Raw genomic sequence first — 21826 nt, forward strand, 5'->3', positions numbered from 1 at the left:
CATTCAACATACAACGGTCACTATGATGAAAACACATTACAAAGAAACTGATTACTAAATTCATTTAGCCTCTATCATGTTTGTATGTTTATGCTAGCAACAATACTTAGATCGTCTAATTTTCACCAAATGTATCACAAAACAATTTCTGTACAAACTAATCCCGACTGCCCTTTCCATACTTGTTCATACACAAATGCAAGAAAGGCAATCTTTCTGACAAGGCCAAAAAGCAACAAAGGACAGAATGGTAGTAAGTTTTTGTTGAAGGTTTTATTTGTCTCAGTAAAATATTACAACCTTAGAATTCCACACAATGCAAAGCATGAGAAAAAAAAAATCAAACAAAATGGAACAGTGCTGTGATTAGTATGGCCATCCTAAAGCACCATGGGGTTATGAAAGTGTTGACAAACCCAAATGGGTCAGAGAGGAGCTGAAGCAGTCAGTCTCTTGCAAAGGTCAATCTTCTCCTATGTAAAGTAATGAGGTTTCTTGACGTTGATGCCATACTCAGACAAGGCAGGTGAGAGGTCCTCCATGGTTAACGTGTACTTTTTGTCCTGCTTTTGAGAGAAGAAGTGAGGAAGACTAAGAACCCACAATGACTCCAAAAAGCATTTCTTTGTGCATCTCACTGTCAAAACCTCAGATTGAGCAGTATGCTACCTGATAGCCCTGAATCATGAAGAGTGCTTCTCTCTCTACCGCAACATCATGTTCAAGCATGTTAGAAGCGCCATTAATTCGCCAACACTTGACTCAGACAAATTTCATTTTTAGTTGTTCAGTATTTCATTTTTGTTGTTGTGGGGAATGGAAAACGCATTGCTGAGAGAGAGAAGGACCTCACCAATCGATCTTTACAAGTTAACAACCTGTATTGACGTGAGGAGCATCTGAGCGCTTGCGTTAGATCCGGTGAATGGCATTTTGAATGTGCTTGAACATAACGTTGTGGTAGAGAAAGTATGGCTTGTCAGGATTCAGAGCTAGCTGCCTGAGACAATGTTTCTGTGACATCTACAACATGTGTCTGTATACGATCATAAACATATAAAAACCTTTGTCTTGTTCCTGGAGCTCCCGGATGCGGTACCCTTCATTTTACAGTGCTGCAAGGCATCATTAGCAATGTCTGAGATGAACTTCTGAGATGCAAGGGAGATCAGACGGATTCTGAAAATAAGAGAGAGGGGGGGGGGGGGGGGTGAAGAAGTTACATTAGAGCTCACACAAATTGACACAATCCCCAATTCATCTTAAGTGTTTCCATTGTTTTTCCTTTGTTGTGCATGACTGACTTGAAAGTAAGAGGCTTTTCACAGAAAAAAAATTAAACCCTGTTCAGATGCATCTTAGGACAATTTCCTTGTTAACGCAGTACAGAATATTTTCTTGGTTTGGCAGTCATACTTGTATGTTAACCTGTGTTTTGTATCTACCTTCTGTGTTTTTACATTTATTTTCGTGTTATTACATAGTCATTGCTTTTTTAAGAGCATACTGTGGTGGACTTTTTGTTACTACACAGCAGGAATAGTGACTTTTAAAGTAAAAGGGTATTACTGAACTTGCTGCCGATCGATTGGCAAGTTACATCAAGACTCTTTGTTTGAGTTGGTGATGAAAGGTTAGATCTCTCCTATCTAAGGCTAGTTCTTTGATTCATGTTTATGCCTGCAGGGTTTGAAAATCTTGCAGGGAAAATTCTACCTTTTTTTGTGTCTGCCTTGTACTCATCCTATGGGCATTTCAACAAAATCAAGACAGCAATAATAGAAGCACCAAGAAGTTTAATCCTTTGTTTGATTGATCAGCTAGGACTGTGAGCTCATTAACCAAGTCAACTACAGCAGTTTAACTACAGCAGTTTAATAGCAACAATGGACCCATGCATGTATGCATGCATATTGCTTTAATGTTACTGTTAATACATATATACTGCTTATACTGTACTGCCTATACAGCTCATATGCTGCTTATACTGTTCACACTGCATTCTATTTATTCTGCTATAATGTTACTGCTAATACATATACTGCTACACTGCACTACTTATACTTATACTGCACTACTTATACTGCTCATATACTGCACTACCTGTATATATTGTTAACACTGCACTTTTCTGCTTTTTTGCACTTCTGGTTAGATGCTAACTGCATTTCGTTGTCTCTGTACTTGTACTCTGCACAATGACAATAAAGTTGAATCTAATCTCATCTAATTACTGTACGATCAAAACAAATAACTGTGTGCTGGGGCGTTTGCCTGGGCCCGGGCCGGAGGAACACAATATTCAAAATGGCTGTATTAAGCTTGATGAGAGAGGACTTCAGGGTTTGTTAGGAGTTAGGGATCAGAGAACCAGAGACCTAATGGTTTCTTCCAGTGAGTTTGTCAGGCTGGAGAGGAGCCATCGCAATGGTCTTCCAAAGAGACACTGTGCATTAACACTGGAGGTTATTGAAAAATAATGGAAGCCAACAGATCTTGATCAGCGTGAGAGAAATATCCTATTCCACAGAGCAATAGTAATGTTATGTATTCATTTCCATTCCATGCTGTTAATATAGAAAAGTGTTTGTTCTGATATTGAGAGGGTGCCATGGAGAGGCTTAAAAGGAATTAAAAAGTCAGTATATTGTCCGTTTTAAGTCCTGAAACAGCCTACTACACAGTCCACTCTGTCCACTCAAATGAATGTAATTCCTTGAGCACTACACCTACATCATAAAAATCAAAGGCTATTTGCATGTGAACATGTATTTGTGCTGCTGTTTTTTATTTTTTACAAAGTTTATTTGACAGGGGCAATGTTCAACAAAAACAAATCTCAGAAGCTGAGATCTGATGTGTGGTATCAGACATAGCTATAAAGCTCATTTGCATCTGCAGTCCCTGGGCTGGTTGGTGACCATGTATGCAGAAATCTCTGAGTGGGGCCTTAATCGATCCTGTTGTGTTAGTGCTGAGATGGAACAAAAGCCCCACTTCCCAGTAGCATTAAAGGGTGTACTTACATTCGTGGATCTGATGCCTCAAAGCCAGCACGATTGAGGTAGTAGCCTGTCACTGCATCAGGGATCTAGGAAACAAATGATAGGCCTGTCAATCTATGGAGTCTAGCAAATTCACTCAGTCAGACAAAAGGATAGGACACTGCTGTGATAGGATTAACACAGGATAGGATTGTGCAGTGCATTTGATGGGGTTGACTCACTGTAGGAGTATAATCCTCCAACTGCATGAGAAAGTCAGCCAGTGGTGTGGTGGAAAGGACAGGTTTCACGTCACCGTTCGCAATGCCACCGGGAATATAGACGCCGTTGGACACGGAGGTGTCAGATGGTGTAGCCATGGCAGCGGAGGTGGAAGCTGTTACAGAAAAAAAGACCCAAGCATTTTTTTTTATTATTATTATTATTATTTCAACATCACATGTCGACTTGGACAGTAGCTCATCAGAACTAATAATTGCTCCCACCAAGGTTGCAATCTTGGAAGCCCCCACTCCGTGATTTCTGCATACCAGGTCACCAACACAACGTAAACAACGGAGCAGATACATTTTCAAAACGATCACTTCACTTCTAGGAAATATCTGTAGTGCTCAGGGAGAGAAATACACGAGGCTATTATTACCTACCGACCGTGATTGTGGTGGTGGATCGTTGGCCAGCCTGCAGTGCTAACATTATTTTAGCTAACGTTACACTTCACAGAACGTTTTAGCTAGCGAATACAATGATCGATGAAATAATTCATAAAATCTTACCATTTGTCGCGACCGATGGGATGCTGCTGACGTTGGTTGCCGTGTTATTGGTGATGCAGTTACTGGATGTTGAAGAATTAGAAGATGAGCCCCCAGTTGTGACTGACTGTGGAGTATCAACGTTCATGTTGTTGTTTGCTGCCTAACAGACCTCAGCTCGATAAAGTTGCCAAAATAATAATAATTAAAAAAAACTCAAGTAAGCTAGTTAGCTACGGTAAAAATAGCAAAATACCCTAAAATGATATTGTGGTTAGGATAATGTTGCACATTAAGATCATTCGTTCACTAGAAAAAGATCGTTAGCTAGAATGTTTTGCATCACGTCTTCCGTGTGCTTCGACTTTAATGTCCGATGTATATACACGGCTTTATCAAACAGTGGTTCCGCGACTAGTTCCACCCTACTCTGCTTTCACCAATGCGCAATGCGCAGATCAGATGAAGCGCAGATGAACGCTGCCCTCAAATCCCGTGGTAGTGTTGTCGACTGGACTAAAGACACCGCCATATTTTTGAGCTAGGTCTGTGTATTTTCTTGTATGTTTGAAAAATGTTTTCGTGTGAAGTTATAGTTATAATGGGGCGTGGGTGGGTAATTATCTTCTTCCACTGACCGGTTGATAGACTAGGTCTGTGACTAGGATTATATTTCTATCTACATTTGTGCACAACCATCACATTCACATATAAAGTCCTAGTCACATATGAGTCTATACGTGTGTATATTGACTGACTTTGTAACTTAAAGTAACGCTTTGGGTGAACTGAACTAAACAAACCAGTAAGCATATTTTGATTGTCAAAGGTTTCATTTCTGTTTTTGTCACTGAAGGGGGTGGGGGTCCTGCTGTGTTGCTGTTCTGTCATGGAGTCACCTGTCGATGTAATTGTGGTGGGGGCTGGGAACCGTGGTGAGACTTACTCACAATTTGCCTCCGTCCATCCTCAACGCATGCGGGTAAGAATCCTCAGCATTGATCTGGTCAACATTAAATGAAAGGACAAATTGCATAGTCCAGTGGTTCTCAACCGGTGGGGCGCGCCCCCCAGGGGGGGCGCGGACACTCTCCCGGGGGGGCGCGAGTAGGCTACAGGATGGGAGGGGGAAAAAAACACACAAAAAACACGAAAAATCACGGACTCACTGGCTATTAGTAGACCTACAAAGGAGATGCAACAGATTCCCCCCCATGTCGAAATGCAAGTGGTTGGACTATTATAACACACAAACAAATCAACCACACAGTTTCATTTCAAATCTACCAATACAGGGGGTAGTATTTTGAGCCTGTGACGCAACGGCACGTAAGTGCTACTATATAAGCGTCCGCACACGCGTCGTAGCTCCATTCACTCTAGTCTAGTCTCTTGCCAAGTTCGCTTGTGCCAACTCTCGCTAGTCTATCTGTTATCAATCTCGATATCGATTTATTTAGGCCTATACTTCAAAACCCAAACAGTCTTTTTAAAGACTAACCCCACAAACAGTCTTTTTAAAGATTATCCCCATCTCAGCCCTAGCCAGTAATTTTTTTAACTGCTAGGCGTGCACTTAGCTAACAACTTTTTCACCGTGTTGCAACACAACTATACGACCCACGCGACTAAGACACACACACACTCACCCACTCACAAAGGACTACAATTGTTAAGTCTTAAAAAAGAAATCTGCATTGCCTGCAAAATCGTTATTGTGTACTGTTGTATTAAAGATCGTGCCTAAGTCCCGACTGATTAGCCCCCGATACTAGTCTCTCAACATAGCCACACACGCATACATCGTTACATCATAGCCTAAACTTGATTGAAAACACAACTAATCCACATCCAAATTATTTCAAAACCAAACAAAAATGGAGAGATTTCGAGTGAGGACCAACAAGGCAACCGACGCACCACCAGCTGCAAAAAAGCTTCGAAGGTACGATGAATGAAATACCGCAAATACCGCAATCGTGCACAAATCAAGGATGATTTGAGGCTATGTTTATCAGACATTGCGCCAAGAATTGAGGATCTTTGCAAGGCAAAGCAGGCTCAGGTCTCACATTAACATCGCCAACCTGCAAGCTTCTGTAAAAAATGCAGATGATATGCCTACTATTAGGCCTAGTAATAATAACAATAATAAAGCATAAATTCATATCAGAGGTCTGGTGCCAATTCCCAATTATAGCAGTAGCCTAGTAATGATAATAGGCCAACTGATGATAATGATAATAATAATAATAACAACAACAACAACAACAACAATAAAGCATGTAACCTCATATAATTATATAGCAATAGCCTAGTAATGATAATAGGCCTACCACTACTCATAATAATAATAATGCCTGCAAGCTCACATTAGAAGTCTGGTGCTACTGCCAATTATAACAATAGCCTAGTAATGATAATAGGCCTACCTACCGCTACTGATGATGATAATAATAATAATAATAATAATAATAATAATAATAGTGTGGGCCTAACAATAATAGCCTAGCCTAGGGCTATCTATCTATCTATCTATCTATCTATCTATCTATCTATCTATCTATCTATCTATCTATCTATGCAAGGTGGTGTAGTGGGGGTGGTGCCGGGAAGGGGGGGGGGGGGTGGCGCCGGGAGGAGGGGGGGCCCCAACTGCAATGAACCAGCTTTGGGGGGGCCCAGCTTGCAAAAGGTTGAGAACCCCTGGCATAGTCCATACTGTATACTCTTATAAAGCAATCCTCAGCATCAATTCACTGCATGTTTGTTTTTTATCAGGATTTATCCAACCTAGCAACTGAAATAAGATAAGGATGTTTGTTCTGGTTGGTTTCTTCATTTTCTGAAAGGACTGAGTTTGATGGATGTGTGTTATGAGAATTCATCGATTCAATAAGGTAGGAAGAAATATTAAAGGCAAATTCATTTTAGGTTGTTGGAGTGGCTGATCCCAGAAAATTTGCGCGAAAGAAACTTCAGGAACAGCACAAAATATCAGATGACAATGTATTTGATGGTAAGAGTAACAATAAAGTAATTTTCTGTCAGTTGTCCTTTCTCTCTCCTACCTGATGTATGTTTAATTTATGTTGGTCTTTTTACCTAGATTGGCGTGGTATTGTAGAAAGGGAGAAGTTTGCTGATGCCGTGTTCGTTTGCACTCCAGACCGTCATCATAAGGTAATACCAGACTTGTTATTGCCCACTTGTGCATATAATTAATTATTTAATTCAAATTGTATTTGAAATAATTTCAAATACTTAGCTTGAGTTTTCCTGGTTCAATGGAATAGTCCCAAAAGTGATAGCCTCAAGCAAACACTTAAAGTATTTGAAATTATTTTTATGACCCAGACTGAGATGAGGTTACACTAGAAAGTATTCACTTAAGCGTATGTGTATCCAGGATCTGTTGTTGTTGATCTAAGAGTGTGTCCTTGTCCTGTCCAGGATCCTGCAGTGGCACTGGCAAAGAAAGGCTACCACATTTTATTGGAGAAGCCCATGGCTGTGAGTATAATACACTGATAAACGGGGAGGTTTCCCGGACGTAGTCCGGGACTAAATCACACTTTCAATGGAACATATCCCTTGAGGATGCGTTTGAGTCTATGATCAGGCTTAATCTGTTGAGTTGGCCTCCTGATGATGACATGACCATTTTAAGTCTTGTCATGCAAATCAGCAGTGCAACTTTCAGTCATACAGATCATGATATGTTTGTGTGTGTGTGTGTGTGTGTGTGTGTGTGTGTGTGTGTGTGAGATATCAGGTAACTGCTGAAGACTGTACAGAGATCGTGGAGACTTGCATTCAGAGTGGCGTGATGCTAACCGTGTGCCATGTTCTCCGATACGACCCTGTCATCAACAAAATAAAAGTAAGGGCTTTTCACTCCCATGTTAGCTAAAAGATACAACTAAATACCCAGAACTAATTTGGGAGAGATGATAGAGATGAGTTCAAAGGCCAAAGGTCAACATCATTAGTTAGGTCAGCCAAAAGAGATAAGTAAGGGTGGCCTGAAAAAAAAACTTACTCTACTATATACAAAATTGTAAAGCAGCAAAACGTATTATGGCTCATATAGCACAATTACGCATGGCACATTTTGCCTGCTAAGGGGTCTGGTTAGCTCACCAGTCACAGCCAAAAACAGGAATGAAAATGGGAAAGGCTACCATGACCAGAGTCCCTGTATTATAAGCATGCCAACAGTTTGGAATTGATCCCACAGGAGCTGATAGACAGGGGAGCAATTGGGGATGTGGTCCACATTCAGCACCTGGAACCGGTAGGAATTCCTTTACAATAGTAAAGTAAAATACACTTAAAGTAGAGTACAGCATGGTACAATGACTTGCTTTTCGGTATGGTGCAGTTCTCAATGCTGACTGTGCAACCTCAAATATATGTCCACTCTCTCACTCTGCCTCTAGGTGGGGTATTATCACTTTGCCCATTCTTTTGTTCGAGGGAACTGGAGGAATGAAGCTGAGAGCTCCTTTGCACTTTTGGCCAAATCCTGCCATGACATTGATGTAATACATCACTGGGCCGGAGGACGCAGGTGAAACATTAGACAACCGTGAATGATCAGCCTGGAGCTCATGTTAGTCATTGATAGGAGCAGAATTTACTTAAAGGTGTAACGTGACGAGGATCAAACAAAACACCTACTGTAAGCAACACAAACATACAGTATTTTCATTTATTTCATTTAAGCCAGTGCATCATACACTCTCTTTTTCTGGACAATATGTTACGGATAATTAGCTTACTGATTGTGCCTTTTAAGCCTCAGTATTGATGTGAAATCAAAAATATGTCAAATGAAATCCAACCAAATTTCTATAAATAGTCATGTTTATGCAGGATATGATAATGTCATGTTTATGTATATGGGTATGAAGACATACTTCTATGAACTTGTTAATAGATTCCGCCTGGCCCTATTCACTACTTTATTTAGTAGAACTAATAGTTATGCTATTTCATCTCAAAATGTTCTGTTTGAGATTTTGTTATAGAAGATAAACTAGCTTGTAATTCACAGGTGTTTAAAAGTGTCATCCTTTGGTTCTCTCAGCCATTTCCGCAAAGAAAACAAGGTTTGTGGTCGATATATGTATGTATGTATGTGTGTTTGAGATGAAAAAGGTGCTAGTATTCAATAATTCATTTTACAGTACTGGTGTTCATATTTTCAAAGGAATATTGTAGTTGATGGTACTTTAGCAGCAACCAAAAAAACCTCTGATGTTTTCTACTATCCTGTAGAATTTTGCTGTGTTTGATATGATGCTTGTATATTCAAGAGTTGTTCAATATGTCATATGCTTCAATGCCAAGAGTTTTCTTCTAGCCACCTGGTGCTGCAGAGCGTTGCCTCCACTGTCCTGTTGAGGGTGACTGTCCATATTCAGCCTGCAAGATCTACCTGGACAGAGTTAAACAGGTTATACACAAGTATTTATTTCCATCACCTCTCCACCATCCCATTGTTTTTCGAAGGCCCATCATTTTTAGAATCATTGGTTTCTACTGTAACTATGCCATGTTCAGATGAAAATATATTTTGTAAGATCTCTGTAGAGTAGAATAATCCCTGGTCTATGACAAACATGCTCCCCCAATGGAAAATGTGAGGAGTGTGAGAGAAACACGTGTGTGTGTGTGTGTGTGTGTGCGTGTGTGGTTGTGTGTGTGGCTGTGTGTGTGGCTGTGTGTGTGGCTGTCTGTCTATGTCTATGTCTAGGGCTCTGTGGGCTGGCCTGTGTCGGTGATCTGCTCCAGCTCTCTCCCCGACATCGAGTCTGTGACAGAAGCTCTGAAGACTGGGCCGTACGGCCGCTGTGTCTACCAGTGTGACAACGACGTCTGTACCAATCAGGTAAGCTGGACATCTCATGGCTACTGCCTAGGGAGAAACCCTGCTCAGAACTTCCTCTACACTTACATCTCCATCAGAGACTATTCACCCATTCTCTCTCTGTCTCTCTTTCTTGTCTATTTTTCCTGTCCTCTGCAGGTTGTGAACATGGAGTTTGAGGGTGGCGTCACAGCTGCCTTCTCTATGGTGGCGTTTACTGAGGAGATGTGTAAGCGGAGAACAAGCATTTATGGAAGCAAGGTAGAATAGTTTCTCTCCTATTAATACAAAAAAATAAAATAATAATAATAATTCTTCTTCTTCTAGCATTGTGAATGCCTATGGCCCCTCGTCCTAGCATTAATTACTTTATCTTATGATGACTGATGGATAGATGATTCACTTACTTGGATGGATGATTCACTTACTTAAATACACTTACAAATGTATTTGTTGTAAGTCGCTTTGGATAAAGGCGTCTGCTAAATTCCATAAATGCAAATGTAAATGTAGAACTGCAGATAGACTTAAAATGCACAAAATGTGTGTGTTTATGCAATAATTGTAACTTTCTGTTAACTTCCTTAACCCTCTCTCTAGTATTGAACCTTTCTAGAAGTAATTTGTAATATGAGTAAAACTGGAGAGATGGATTTTGTCAAGATTTATTGAGTCTAGATTTCACCCCCTACAGATACCAAGGGACTTATTGTTCTTACATTTATAAACAATTGTGGACTTTGGATCCATAAAAAAAACTTTCTGAAATATGGAATGACTGCTTTGCCGTTGTAGGGGGAGCTGTCCTATGATGGCCATGAGATTAGAGTGTTTGACTTCCTCACCCAGAGGGCCACCAAACACACGGCAGAAACCAACGCCCCTGGGCGCTTTGGCATGGGTGGGCATGGCAGCGCAGATTATCACCTCGCAGAGGCGTTCATCTCTGCTGTAGCGGTGAGTGCTGGGGCTTTTTGACTAAACATCAACGTTGAGACTGTCCAGAAACAACACCGAACATCTATATTACTTGTGTGAAGACGTTTGTATAAGCAAGAGTGTGTGTGTGTGTGTGTGTGTGTGTGTGTGTGTGTGTGTGTGTGTGTGTGTGTGTGTGTGTGTGTGTGTGTGCGAGTGTTTGTGTTTGGTACCTCTAACTTTCCATCTCCATTTGGTCAATTAACTACAGTTACCAAATGTTCTTCATTAAAACCCATGCCTTAGCTGTCCTGTTGAACTATGACAGGATCAATTCAGTTCTAATCTGTGTAGCTCATACAGTACATGCACAATGTATCTCTGTGTGTACAGAGCGGAGATGCTTCCTTGATCCGATCAGGTCCAGAGGAGACCCTACTAAGCCATAAGCTGGTGTTTGAGGCTGAGCGAGCCAGACTGGAGAGCCGGGTGGTGTTCTGTGGGACTGAACAGGACTAGATGGGGAGGAGAGGAGCTGTCCATCAAAGGGACTTCATCGTAATCATATTGATTATAAAGGCAGAAATGATTCAAGACTAATAATGACTGGATTTATGAAGTCAAGACAGATTTATGAAGTCATTATAGCCATTATAGCCATTATAGCCATAACAAATGGCCTTACACGTAGGGCTACTGTCCAATGTCCAATGTCCAATGTGTGCTATCCAATGTTCACTAATGTCCACTGCTGTGGTGCTTTAATCATGACCTTTGCTCAGGGATTTTTAGATGATTGTGCTCATTCCTGAAAGTTGGGGTCAGTTCAGATACAACAGCCGAGACGAGACAGGACAGTTCTAGAATGCAGTTTTATTGATCTGAACTACTTAGTTTTACAATGTCTCCCTGTTGGCTCTTGGCCTCTCCTAAGATTGAAAATGTCAAATCCTAGCTTATAGTCAGACTAGAACAGGAAACATAGCCGTTTTAGCAATTCTATCCAAAGTTGGCTGTTTTTAACCAGTTTTCTAGCTAACCAGATCACTAATGCTAGCCTACGTTAATAGCTGTTTCTGTATGGGAAATACTATAGCAAGATAACAGCTGCAGGGAGCAAGATCAGTTGCTCACAGCTGTGATCTGAGCCCTCATGCTCTGTTTTACCTAAACATTCTAAAACTGACCGGTTTCATCTTGTCTTGGCTGCTGTATTTTTACCGAGCTTAACTTTAACATGTTTTATAAAAAAATATCATGTCTGTGTATATTTTCAACAACTGCTTATATTAGACATTGATTGTCTGATTATGTGATATTATCTAATATTTTGATATAAATGACTGATTTTGTACTGCACTGGACTGTGATTTTTGTTTGTTTTCATCTTATCTCCCCCCTGTGCATACATGGGTTGCCATGTTTATTTTCTTTCAAAACAGTTTACAGCTAAGTAACTTATGAAATACAGCATTTCAAAGATGACACGCATGCACTCTTATGTCCAAATATTTCTGTAATGTAATGAATAACCCTTTAATTCATTATAACAAAACACCCCAGGATCCTTCACCATTGAGGAATCAAAAACCAACAACAGTTTGACTTTGAATATGCCTTTAATGAAAGAGATTAGAAATTAGATTGTAAATGTTTATATCATCACATTTTAGAGTGAATTAATGATGGTGTTGTAAGTGTTTGATAGTAGTTAGTGGATGAGTGGGGGGGTAGTTATAGTGGTAGTAGGTTTGGGACAGTTCTGTATTTCCAGAATTGCCTCGTTTCACATACGAACGGACAGAATTGTGTGACATGCAAACTGACAGAGACCGATTCACAGTCCCATCCCCGATATAACCATGGGGGTTTATTTTGCCCAAGTGTGTTAGCCTCAAACTAAGGATTGTGTGGTTCATTGAGGCAAATTTATTGATGACATTTTATATGAGTATGATAACCATACAGTCAACACTAAAGCAACACATGTAGGTCAACTTCTATAGTGTAGGCTACCTTTAACAGCTCAAATCAATTTTATTTAAAGAAAATCCACAGAATATTTCTTAGCAAACAATGAATGACAACTTCAACTTCAACTAATGTAATACATTTTACAACCACTGAGTTGGAGTCCACCACACGTGTACAGCTTTGTGTACAGTAAGATAACTGATACCAAGCAGACACACACATCTAAATCTCCTCACTTAGCGAGACTACATTCATGTCTTACTGTGAGAAAGGTTGGGGGTAGGCAGCCACAGTGGACTGGGGTGGGCAGCCACAGAGCACAGTGGACTGATGGTGCTTTTTTACAGAGGTGCGCCTCCTGCTGGCCCCCAGTGTTCTGCAGCAGGAAAACTGGACCATTGTTATAAGCTTGGAACCAACATTTTTGGCAAATAAGTAAGGCCCCACAGTTCTCCCTGGTCAGGTTTCATTGGCAGAAAAAACTCCAGGCCCTACAGTTGATCCAGAAGGTTGAGGTTAGACATTCAGGGAGCGGCGGCGACTTTTGGACATCACACTGGTCTTGGAAACTATCACCTCTGGCCGGACAATTCTTGCCCTTCTCTGCATCTGTGTGTAAAACAATGATTATAGTCAGTATGTCTTTACGTATAACACAGGCTCCACTTCAAGGTTTTCTCTGAAGTATGTGTGTTTTGCTGGTCTACTATCCTGCAAACAAAATGTTCTTGCCACTTTGGAGTTTGCTTACGATTCAAACCTTCTTTGCAACATCTTCGTAAATATCCCTCATCAATTCCATGTATATTATGTGATATTGGATATGTAAAGTGTGTTAGAAAAAATCAGGGTTGTTGGTGCTCATTTTAATTTTCAAGAGTTTTTGTCTCATTTTTTTAACCCAAACCGCAAGCCATAGTCAGGACAATGCTCTCGCAACCCGACCTGCATGTAATTAAACCAAAACCCGACTTGACCTGGCAATAGGGAGAAAGTAACATTGTTGTTGTCGTAACCTGTATTGCTACTTCTCAAAACCTCTCACTGTAGGAGGGGAACTAAACAAGCATTCTGTCTTCCTCTGGGGACTGATGGCAGGATAACACATAAAGACAAGATAATAAATCATTCATAAAACCCAACCCGTCCCGCGATATGCTTGTTTTGAATCCCAACTCAACACGCTGTTTTACCGTAGAATAGATTTTGGTTACAGCGTACCTTAATTTAGGTAAACTAAACAGGCCTTACCTTCTTCATGACCAGTGGGAGAAGCTCGTCCTTAGAGAGTGGTTTCACCTCGTCTGACAACAGGGACTCCTCTGGGTCATTGTCATCCCTAAAGTTACAAGCAACATACTCAGTAATGAGTGGGGTGTTCAATCCTCATACAGTCTATGAATAATACTATTTCATAGACTGTATGAGATCTGGAGACTTTAACAGCCTGACTTGCAACCCGAATGTCGCTGGTTCGAATCACACTTTGATGTTTGTTGTTTGTTGTTGTTGCTACTGGTGTTGGTAATCCTCATTTTTGCTAATACCTTCCCCTGACAACATACCCTTACTTTAAGCACTCAAAGTTAATGCCTAATACTGCCATGTTGTAAGTCATAATTAGTGTAACTCTCAGTAACGTTTCATGTGACTCTCAGGCAACATATCTTCCGTTTTTTACACATCTTAGAGCATCATGTGGTCAACATATAGCTAGGTGGTATCGTATAGCTAGCTAATACGTGCACACAGAAAGTGTTCTTTGGTCTACAGAAACAAATATGTGAACACAGAACATATTCTTTGGTCTGCAGAAACGATCCCCTAGATTGTATTAATTTAGAGACTAAGTTGCAAGCAAACAAGCAAACATACAAACAAGCACACACACACACACACACACACACACACACACACACACACACACACACACACACACACACACACACACAATCAAAGACATACCCAGGAGTAGGGGGCTCAACGGTTATATTTTGCCTTGGGAGTGGTGGACTTTGTCCTAGAAGGTGTCGAGCAACAACCTTTGGATTGTAATAGCTATCCGGGTCCTTGGACAGAGACAGAAAGAACAATGTCATACTTTATGGCTAGGGCCCTGACAGTTTCCTGAACCCACGACCTGACAAGGAACAAACTTAAAGCTAGATTCAGCGATATGACGTAGCCATAAGTAGCAGGGTGGGCAACTTCCGAAAAAAACCAACAACAAATTTGAAAATATGTTTTGTTTTTTGCTAACCACACTGCTATCACATCGCATTGCTCTGACAGAACTACACAGCCTTGCACATACGCAGACGTCTATGGAATTGCTAATGAGTGACAAGTCTTGACACTAATGCTGACAATGTCTTATCGCATGTTGTGTCTCCGTTTATGTTCTAGTTGTGGTTGCGAAGTAAATTTGTTGATCTGGTCACATGGTCAGGAAAACCCCTGGCCTTATTCATGAATTTGAGGAAATTGCCCACAACCCATCCAGTAAACTCTTCAATAGCCTCTTGTACACTAGTCTGCTTACCACACTATATCCGAGAGAGCCAGAGAAATGTAAAGCCCAAAAACTCAAACACCAACGATTTCTTCCTCTTTGCAGCACAACAAGTCTTGGAATGCATGCTTCAGAAGCAATCATTTATTGAGTCTTTTGGCTTTACATTTCTCTGGTGCAAAGCACTCACTGGCTCCGTTACATACAGTATAGCGCGGTAAGCACGATACTGTACAAGTGGCTGTTGAGACATTGACGGACCAGTTACCTTGGAGCTGAGGAAGGACTGCAGAGTCAGCAGCTCATTGGTCCTCCTCTCCACCAATCCCAGGTAGGTCATGATAGTACTGTCTTTGATGCCAGTGGAAGAGCCGAGTTTGTCGTCAATCACTGAGTGGTCACAGTCGATGTTGTGGTATACACTGTCTATCCCTGAACGCACACCAACAAACACAGGACTTAGGACCCTGTTTAATGTTAAATCCTATTTGAATTTCAATCAATAGCGGACACGGATCAAGATGTCGCGCCCAGTTTGACGGCACTGAACGCTACGACAGCAGCTGTCCTTCCGCCACACATTAACCACGGTGCATCATTTGCTGATTTGAACGGTAGCTTGTGTACAGCATAGGTTGCTGTGCATTTCTTTATTCATTTTCGTTTCAGCGTTAGTAGGCTACACTATGTTACTATTTCCTGCACGTCAGAAGTGTTTCTAAATGGTACGAAAATGATCTACGGACAACATTTTCACAATTGCTGAAAGACGTCAAGCTGTAGGATTTATGCAGTCATACGCTATTCCCCTGAACTTCAGTGGGTGAATTAATAATAATAATAATAATAATAATACATTTTATTTGGAGGCGCCTTTCTGCTCTGCTCATTCACAAAGTTTAACAAAGCAAAGTTCTTGTCTTCCACTGTAGGAAATACAACACAGTAACACACAATACATAGAGATCTTGTGATACATTCTCGCACAAACACAACCCTTGCTTGAACATATCAAGTGACCACGATTTCTTTCTAGTTTACACACAAAAGCTGAATGATGCTGACAGCATTACGGCTTATCTTACTTTGATAGACAGAAATCAATACTTGGCCCAGTTTGAAATTGAAATTGAAATAAAGTTGCAAAACATTAACTAAAGAGGGCAGGACTTGGATTGGGTTTAGGCTAAAGCGGAAACCAATTGGCACTTCCCAGGCAAAGCCTCTATGCTGTACCTGTCTTGAGCTGGTCCAGGATCTTGTCCACAGAGATGATGTTCTGTTGGTAAGCCACCACCTGCTCCTCCATGACCTGCTGTTGTTCACTAACGCCCCTCAGCACAGCAAAGTGCTCCTCCTGCTGCCTCCGCTCTTCTGTAGCGAAGGCCCCCATCTCACGACGGATCTGACACATACACACACACACACACAAATTCACACAGGTAGATGGACAAACTGTACATGCACATAATACACAAAATACACAGGCACATACACACACAAGTACTATACACACAGACACACACACACACATACACACTAGCAAATGCACACTAGCAAATGCACACAGGTAGACGCTAAACACATAGCAACACTACCTGGTTGATTAGCTCCTTTAAGGTCTCTGCTTCGTTGCTCTGCTCATTCACAAAGTTTAACAAAGCAAAGTTCTTGTCTTCCACTGTAGGAAATACAACACAGTAACACACAATACATAGAGATCTTGTGATACATTCTCGCACAAACACAACCCTTGCTTGAACATATCAAGTGACCACGATTTCTTTCTAGTTTACACACAAAAGCTGAATGATGCTGACAGCATTACGGCTTATCTTACTTTGATAGACAGAAATCAATACTTGGCCCAGTTTTCCCTGCCTGACGCATGAAAATGTTTAGTTGTTAGAACACTGCCCGTGTCGGGAAATGATTGGCTTTTCTGTTTGGAGTTGACTATTGACTGGTTAGGAGTGTGGCAATCTTGGCTTTCCAAAACAAGGTGAAAAGAAAGACTGAGAACTGAGGTTATCACTGATCAAACAAGATATTTTTCCTGTAGGGTCACAACAACCTTGCTCACACTCATCCAAGCACTTGCAGATCAGTGATAACCTCCAGTCCAAGAGGAGGGAAAGATGCGTTTCAAAGTTCTCCAATGGGGCCTATACCTATGCTGCAGGGGAGGCTGGTGGAGGTAGAAATCGGAGGATGGGCTCATTGTAATGCATGGAACAGAATGAGGAATGATATCAAAACACACGTGATGGTATCGACCTCTACCGGCCTCCACTGCTATGCTGCTAGCCCTTGCTGCTATCACACAGCAACAGGTAACTAACTCACGCTGAATGAAGGCCCACACCAGCTTGTCCAGGTCTCGCTCCCCGGTCACACAGTGGATGATGTGGAAGGCCTCTTCAAAGGCATCTAGCCCCCACTCCCGGCGCTGCTTGTCCTCGACTGGGGGCATAGGTCAAAGAGGGGCAACTTTACTCAAACATACACCACCAACTCAGGCTTATATGGGTTGGTCAGGGAAACGAGGCAGAATCAATTGTACTTATATCATTCTAGACGGTGCCCATACGTCCCCATTCATTAAGAATTGAGGCATAAGCAGTAGCCGGATCACATGCGGTGGGACATCTCAATATGATTAGGCTGACAAAAATATCTGACCAACTTTGAACTTTGGGGTGAAGTGTTCCTTTAAAGGTCTCCCCTGCTCTGTTACCCTGTCTACGGCTCAGGTCTCCCCTGCTCTGTTACCCTGTCTACGGCTCAGGTCTCCCCTGCTCTGTTACCCTGTCTACGGCTCAGGTCCTGGCACTCTTCCTGGCTACTGCGCTCGTTGCTCTTGATTCTCAGGAAGGCTTTGAGGCAGTGGTCCCGCGTGATGACCCGCTCCAGCTCGCTTATCTCCGTGCCGTATTGAACCAGGTCCTTCACTTTCTTCTCCTTCAGCATCATCCTCTTGCACCGAGCCTCCACTCTGGAGGGCCGAGCGGAGGACATGACATGTTGTCACCCCATCATTCTCCTCACCAGATTACACTCTTATTTCATTCAGAGGATAACATTCTTGGTACAAGAACCAAACCAGTATAAAAGAATAGAAACAGCCCATGGGGTGGACGTACTCGTTATACCACAGCAACAATACAAAACACAGTACTTCATCCACAAACTGCAACACGACTCACTGCATACAAAGTACTGTACAAACACTAATATCTAAAGACATTCAACCCTTCTCTCTCAATGACCTCAAAACAAAAGCTGCGTCACCTGGCCTCAAAGGCAGCGGTGGACTGAGCTATCATGTCGTGGATGGCCTTGCGAATCTCCTGCAGTTCCTGAAACAAGACATTCTTCAGTGTGTGAGTACACCTACAGTAAAAGGTCTATAGTGGCTTCCTCTCCTCATATCCCTCCCTAATTGCTACTGGCATTCAATTACCGGATTCCCCACAGGGATGTCTATGCCTATTAGTTAGGGCTCTGAAGTGTTTTGCATCAAAATAAAGTCCATGAACCTGAAATACCCAGTAACTTTAGCGAACGCAGTGTAGGTTTTGTGTAACATATAGGCAGGTTTCTTGTACATTTTCTTTTCTGAGTATTGTAACGAGCGTTTGGTTCTGGGAACCATTTTCCAATTATTCTGTATGTTATTATCTTACTGAATTAAGAAACGGTTACCAGAACCAACTGCTAGTTCACAAAAATCACAAAAGAAAAAAAAACATAGAAACTATAAGCCGACACAAAGTTTGTATTAGCTATTCCAAAAAGTCTCCACCATGTTACTTAAACTAATGAAATACGCCCTAATCTCCACAAGTGGATAGAGGCTAGGATAAAGGCCAGTTAGGGATGGGAAGAGCATCTACCCTCTCCATCCTGGAGTAAATGTGCAGGAATTGTTTTCTCTCCACATGCAGGATCTTCAGTTCCTCCCTAAGCTGCCCGTTCTTGGCCAACAGCTTGTTGAAGCGGACACGACCCTGGTGCAGAAATATACATTGAAGGAATTTGAGGTGCTGTATCTACCACAGGCCTCCATGGTTGTTTATTTCACATATAAGGTTTGGACCCTATTAGTCTGACATCTGTGAGATTATAGTCTGTGTATAGTCACTGACGGCTCAGAGAGTGCACACACCTGGTTTATCTGGTCTAAAGGAGTGAGCTGATTTGAAGTTTGAACTAAAGCAGATGCTGAGGGCCAGAGTACCAATTTTTCCATTCCTGGTGTACATTGGTCTTCTAACTAAGTCTTGTCATATAATATAGCATCTTAGGTTTAGTGGGCTCAAAATGATCTGTTTGGCTGTCTGCTGCTTACCCTATCCAATTTGTTCTCCAGGATGTGGCTGACCTTCTGAGTCTGGTGAAACTTTGATTTCTGACTGAGGCATGTGGTGCTTCCTCCTCTCCTCTGACCTGCCAACTTCCTCTCCCAATTTAAAATCTACCATGAGAGATTCAATCAGATCATGGGTTAAATGAGTCCAGAGAGAGGATGTATCTTCTCTCCTCACTTCCTGAAGAATGTGACTTGGCACATTTACAATGAATAAAATAAAACAAGAGGATAGGTCTGGTCTACAGATTGGGTATGTCAGTGATGAATGGGGACAAATCAGATTTGTGAACAGCCAAAAAAAGTGCAAAATCCAAACTACCTCCTGTTTCAAATAAGCCATTTTCCTTTGTTCTGAGTTCAGCTGTTCCTCCACCCTGTCACGGTAGACCAGCATGCCGCTCAGATTGTGTGTGGCGTCTGTGTCATTCCAGCGCCGGAATGCGCTCCCCGATACGCGCAGGCTACGTAGAAGCTCCTCCCGTTCGCTCTGGAGCCTTTGGATCTCCCGCCTGATTGAGCGACAGATGCACGAACATTTTACAGATGAAGAGGAGGACATGTCCTTATGTCACATTGTGCTTGGTTCTCTCAATACAAAGGGTTAGGGTTACCTAATTAATACCGTGTAATGATGTAGATAAAGAGGAGGCATTTTAGTTACACATAATCAATTAAGCCTTCGGTTGGCATTGAATACATGTCTCTTCAACTATATATCCTTGTCAATCAGGCCTCTAATAAATAGCTATCAAATGATGCATAGTTATGTGAAAGCCGTATTAAACATAGGCAAAAGAACTTAAATACGGATACAATGGATTACAGAGAAGTGCCATTCTGAGGAAAGATGCTCACAGCTGTCTGCGGATGAGATCTTGAGATTCGATGCCATATGCCTGCCTGTCTCCCTCCATGACACGTAACTGCCTCTGGAGTTTGTTTAGCTCTATCTCAGCTGCAACACACATTGACAAAGTATGGATATGTAGGCTATGTACATGTATACATGTCCATACTATGTGGCTGATCTCCTTCAGGATCTCAGGACAGATTCAGTCACATTCTCACATTCAGATACAGTCACTGCTGTGCAAAAAGAATTTGAAGAACAACATGTATACATGTCTTGCTGCGTGAGGCTGTTTTCTGACCAAGTGATATAAAGGCCCTATATGATCGGCTATCAATTTAAATGACCACATACATGGCTAAAGTAAATACTTGCCAGGATAGCTATACAGGTATTATGAATGTATACTTGGCTGACTGTGTGAGATGGGTGGCATACCAAGGAGATCAATATCTATTTCACTGCTGTCTGACATACTACAGGCTGATCTTCTACGACGCATTGTGAATGCTTGTGATTCTGTGAAGGAAGGAGAGAAATTCAGGGGTTGAGGAATAGATCAACATTAGGCTGGAGTGGCATTATTAGCCGAAATCTCTAACTATTACTAAGAGGGCCAACATGAGCCCTAACTCACAGACTCTGCTATCTACCTTAGGCAGATAGCTTCTTCTTCTATTATTATTATTCTTATTATTATTATTATTATTATTATTATTAGCTAGTTAGCTAGCTTCGGCCTAGTACATGTGTTAATGGCAAGCTGCTAGCAGTCATCATCAAACAACATTGCTGCTATTGCTAGCTAAGTTAAAATTATTAAACTTATGAAATACAGGTCACATTGATTAAAAATAGTAGGTCACCTGAAAAAAGTAACGGTAAATATGCAGTTATTTAGCGACTGGTTGATTTACCGCTCCCTAGGTCGACCGTTTGCTGATGGAATTATGGTTACACTTTTTTAAACACGTGCAGTAGAATGTTACACACTTTTTACAATGTTGCACACTTTGAGGGGCATTTATAATGTCGCAATACTGTGCTAACATTGTTCCATTTAAATAACACATTGTTGAATTGACTCCTGCAAACGTGATGCAAGGAACAATACAGCAACCGAAATTGAGATTCAATTGCACTTGACTGCCACCAGGTGTCACAGTTGCCCAACTCATTTGGAGCTTGCAACTTTATTGGAGTTGTATGTAGTATATGGATCAATGAAAATGTGTTCTAAATCCATCTCTATCTCTTGATATAGGTGTATGAAACTGTTAGATGTGCTTTTCATAAGGATCACATCTTATTTTCTGATCTATTACACATATATTTAAGGCTAAACATTAAGTCACTGCACTAGCTTCAGGGTTGACTTCAAAGTGCTCCTTATTACTTTGAAAGCATTCATGGGTTGGCTCCACACTATGTGGCTGATCTCCTTCAGGATCTCAGGACACAGATTCAGTCACGTTCACACATTCAGATACAGTCACTGCTGTGCAAAAAGCATTTGAAGAACAACACTTCACGTTGGCTCTTCAGCTGCCTCTGAGTACTCTTGA

General features: G+C 41.4%; 3 protein-coding genes across 4 annotated transcripts; 1 reads left to right on the plus strand and 2 right to left on the minus strand.

The window, feature by feature from the left end:
- Nucleotides 1-264: 264 nt before the first annotated feature.
- Nucleotides 265-4112, minus strand: taf10 (TAF10 RNA polymerase II, TATA box binding protein (TBP)-associated factor). 2 transcript variants are annotated; one of them, XM_083674663.1, is made up of 5 exons: nt 3782-4112; nt 3227-3381; nt 3027-3091; nt 1065-1179; nt 265-563 (listed from the first exon to the last, which is right to left on the minus strand). In XM_083674663.1, exons 1-5 carry the CDS (start codon nt 3906-3908, stop codon nt 474-476), a joined length of 552 nt encoding a protein of 183 aa, XP_083530789.1. In that variant the 5' UTR covers nt 3909-4112; the 3' UTR covers nt 265-473. The 2 variants fall into 2 exon arrangements, with proteins under 2 accessions (XP_083530789.1, XP_083530788.1); XM_083674662.1 differs by having other exon boundaries at nt 265-566.
- A 61-nt stretch (nt 4113-4173) lies between these two features.
- On the plus strand, nt 4174-11907 carry LOC310808798 (putative oxidoreductase YteT). Its single transcript, XM_083675893.1, has 14 exons — nt 4174-4305; nt 4617-4742; nt 6695-6779; nt 6870-6943; nt 7214-7273; nt 7536-7643; nt 8001-8057; nt 8203-8333; nt 8820-8874; nt 9129-9221; nt 9522-9656; nt 9795-9896; nt 10431-10592; nt 10947-11907. The coding sequence occupies exons 2-14, from the start codon at nt 4650-4652 to the stop codon at nt 11070-11072; spliced, it is 1281 nt and encodes a 426-aa protein (XP_083532019.1). The 5' UTR covers nt 4174-4305; nt 4617-4649; the 3' UTR covers nt 11073-11907.
- Nucleotides 11908-12369: 462 nt separating this feature from the next.
- Nucleotides 12370-14738, minus strand: LOC310808633 (uncharacterized protein). Its single transcript, XM_083675647.1, has 3 exons — nt 14493-14738; nt 13779-13866; nt 12370-13136 (listed from the first exon to the last, which is right to left on the minus strand). The coding sequence occupies exons 1-3, from the start codon at nt 14624-14626 to the stop codon at nt 13044-13046; spliced, it is 315 nt and encodes a 104-aa protein (XP_083531773.1). The 5' UTR covers nt 14627-14738; the 3' UTR covers nt 12370-13043.
- Between the last annotated feature and the right edge of the window lie 7088 nt (nt 14739-21826).

The sequence above is a fragment of the Argentina silus genome, assembly GCF_951799395.1.
Source record: "Argentina silus genome assembly, chromosome: 8".
In the NCBI taxonomy this organism is placed as follows: Eukaryota; Metazoa; Chordata; class Actinopteri; order Argentiniformes; family Argentinidae; genus Argentina; species Argentina silus.